Source organism: Corapipo altera, unplaced genomic scaffold (assembly GCF_003945725.1).
Source record: "Corapipo altera isolate COAL_440 unplaced genomic scaffold, ASM394572v1 132950, whole genome shotgun sequence".
NCBI lineage: Eukaryota > Metazoa > Chordata > Aves > Passeriformes > Pipridae > Corapipo > Corapipo altera.
Window position 1 is genome coordinate 10084 of NW_020885483.1, and position 2755 is coordinate 12838.

Here is a 2755-nt window from a genome sequence, read left to right on the forward strand (position 1 = left end):
CCAATCACCGCAGGGGTGTCCCCTGATGGATCCGCCCCGCAGCCAATCAGATTGACTACAGGGAGGTCCCGCCTCCCTTTGCCGCTCCTGCCAATCAGACTCGGGGACGGGCGTTTCGTCCCGCCCTTTCCTGCGCGTGGGCCAATGGGAGCCGCCGCCCGCGCCGGCCCCGCCCCTTCCCGCGCGGTTCCATTGCCGCGCGGCCGCACGTGGCGGGACCGTGACCCCCAAATGGGACCCCAAATGTGTCCCCAGTGTCACCCCCGGGACCCTGAATGGGACCCCAGATGGGACCCCAAATGTGTCCCCAGTGTCACCCCGGGACTCTCAATGGGACCCCAGATGAGACCCCAAATGTGTCCCCAATGTCACCCCGGGACCCTAAATGGGACCCCAGATGAGACCCCAAGTGTGTCCCCAGTGCCCCCTCTCGGGACCCCAACTGTCCCCGGTCCCATCCCGGGACGGCCGGAGCTGCCCTGGTCCCACTCCGGGTCTCCCTGTGCCCCCCAGTGCCCTCCCAGTCCCCTTCCGTGGTCCCCAGGGCCCCCCTCGCACCCCTCCGTGTTCCCCCAGTATTGCCCTGTGCCCCCAGTGCCCTGCTGGGAGCCCCCACTGTCCCCCGCTCCCATCCCGGGCCCCCAGTGCCCTTCTCGGACCCCTCCTGGGACCCCCGGTGTGCTGTGAACCCCCGTCCCCGCCGTGTCCCCCCAGTGCCGGTGCAGGGGCCGCGGGCGGGTTCAGGTTCAGGGCATTTTATTGGAGAGCAGGAGCGCGGTGGGGTCGCAGCCCCGGCCCGGGGGCACAGGGGGGCGCGGGGGGCTCCGGCCCCCCCCGGGACGGCCCAGGCCGGGGGGGTCCCGGGGTCTGTAGTGTCTGAGAGCAGCGGGGGGGTCCCGGATCCCCCCGGGGAAGCGGCTCCGGCTCCACCCGCGAGTGGGGCCGGGGGGGGCAGTGGGGGGTCCCCGGGGGGCGGGGGGGAGCGCAGGGGACCCTCATCCCGTTCCGGGGGACCCTCAGGCGACGAAGTGTTGTCGGAGGTGCTGCAGCAGGTCCGGGGTGAGCAGCAGCCGGTGCGCCTGGCCCTGCCCCGGGGGGCACGGGAACGACACCCGCCCGCACAGCGCCGGGCCCTGCGCCTGCTCCTGCTTGGCCTGCGGGACAGGGCGTGAGGCACCGGGAACCCCCGGCACCCCCATCCCGCACACGGGGGTCCCACCCCGCCACCGCATCCCCACCGCGACCCCCGGGATGGGCTGAGCCCCGTGGGAGGAGCTGGGCGTCCCGACCCGCCCCATCCCTCGGGAATCGGGGTCCCTCGGGAACCGGAGTGCCTTGGCACTGGGGGGGTTCCCTCGAGACTGGGGTTCATTAGGATTGGGGGTCCTTTGGGGTCAGGGCCCTTCTGGATTGGGGGTCTCTTAGGACTGGGGTCCCTCAGGATCTGGGGTTCCTTGGGGTCAGGGTTCCTTGGGACTGGGGGATCCCACGGGGTTGGTGTTCCTTGGGACTGGGGATCCCTCAGGATCAAGGGTCCCTTGAGATCGGGGGGCCCTCAGGATTTGGGGGATCCCCGGGGATCAGGGGTCCCTGGGGATGGGGGTCTCACCTTGAGGAAGGAGGAGGAGGGGAAGGTGCCGAAGGTGGTGCTGACTCCGGCGCCCGGCTGCTGCTGCACCATCTCCCTCAGAGTGTCGTCCTGGGGGGGACAGCACTGTCACCACCACAACTGCCCCACAGAGCCCCTCACCCACCCCACAGAGCCCCTCACCCACCCCACAGAGCCCCTCACCTGCCTCAGGAAGCCCCCTGCAGACTCCATAGAGCCCCTTGCCCAACCCACAGACCCTCCTGCCACCCCAGAGAGCCCCCTGCCCCCCCTGCATCCCCGGGCACAAGCCAGAGGGATCAGACCCGACTGTTTTGGAACGGGAATGGGAAGGGGCAGCACGGAGAAGCCCCCAGGCCCAGCCACGGGGCTGCCCTGAGATGTGACCCCCCCTCCCACCCAGCCTGGGGGCCCGGAGGGCTGGGCAGGGGGTGCCACCGGGCCCCCCACCCTGGGGAAGGCCCCTCCTCACCTTCAGGGCGTCGATGGTGTTCTTGAGGGCGCAGAGCCGAGCTGTCTGCTCCAGGAGGCGAGCCGAGGAACTGCGGGCTGCGGGAACGGCACCGACGGTGTGGGAGGGGATGGGACACGGCACCAGGGATGGTGTGGGATGGGACAGGGACAGGGACACGGCACAGGGATGGTGTGGGATGGGACAGGGACATGGACACGGCACCAGGGATGGTGTGGGAGGGGACAGGGACACAGCACCAGGGATGGTGTGGGGTGTATGGGACAGGGACACAGCACCAGGGGTGGTGTGGGGTGTATGGGACAGGGACACGGCACCAGGGATGGTGTGGGATGGGACAGGGACACGGCACCAGGGATGGTGTGGGAGGGGATGGGACACAGCACCAGGGGTGGTGTGGGGTGTATGGGACAGGGACACAGCACCAGGGATTGTGTGGGATGGGATGGGACACGGCACCAGGGATGGTGTGGGATGGGACAGGGACAGGGACAGGGACATGGCACCAGGGATGGTGTGGGGTGTATGGGACAGGGACACGGCACCAGGGATGGTGTGGGGCATGTGGGACAGGGACACAGCACCAGGGATGGTGTGGGGCGTGTGGGACAGGGACACAGCACAGGGATGGTGTGGGATGGGACAGGGACACAGCACCAGGGATGGTGTGGGGC

At 69.8% G+C, this 2755-nt stretch overlaps 2 protein-coding genes across 2 annotated transcripts in view; both read right to left on the bottom strand.

Moving 5' to 3' along the window:
• LOC113940546 (nucleolar protein 56-like) overlaps window positions 1–632 on the bottom strand; it is a 5351-nt gene extending 4719 nt beyond the window's left edge. The window contains exon 1 of the mRNA XM_027631702.1: window positions 617–632. Within this exon, the coding sequence (XP_027487503.1) occupies window positions 617–632 (16 nt within the window). The remainder of the gene's footprint in view (window positions 1–616) is intronic.
• A 107-nt stretch (window positions 633–739) lies between these two features.
• LOC113940544 (dynactin subunit 1-like) overlaps window positions 740–2755 on the bottom strand; it is a 2596-nt gene continuing 580 nt past the window's right edge. Inside the window, exons 2-4 of the mRNA XM_027631700.1 lie at window positions 2082–2158; window positions 1610–1699; window positions 740–1154 (exon numbers count right to left, since the gene is read on the bottom strand). Of these exons, the coding sequence (XP_027487501.1) occupies window positions 1017–1154; window positions 1610–1699; window positions 2082–2158 (305 nt within the window). The 3' untranslated portion in view covers window positions 740–1016. The remainder of the gene's footprint in view (window positions 1155–1609; window positions 1700–2081; window positions 2159–2755) is intronic.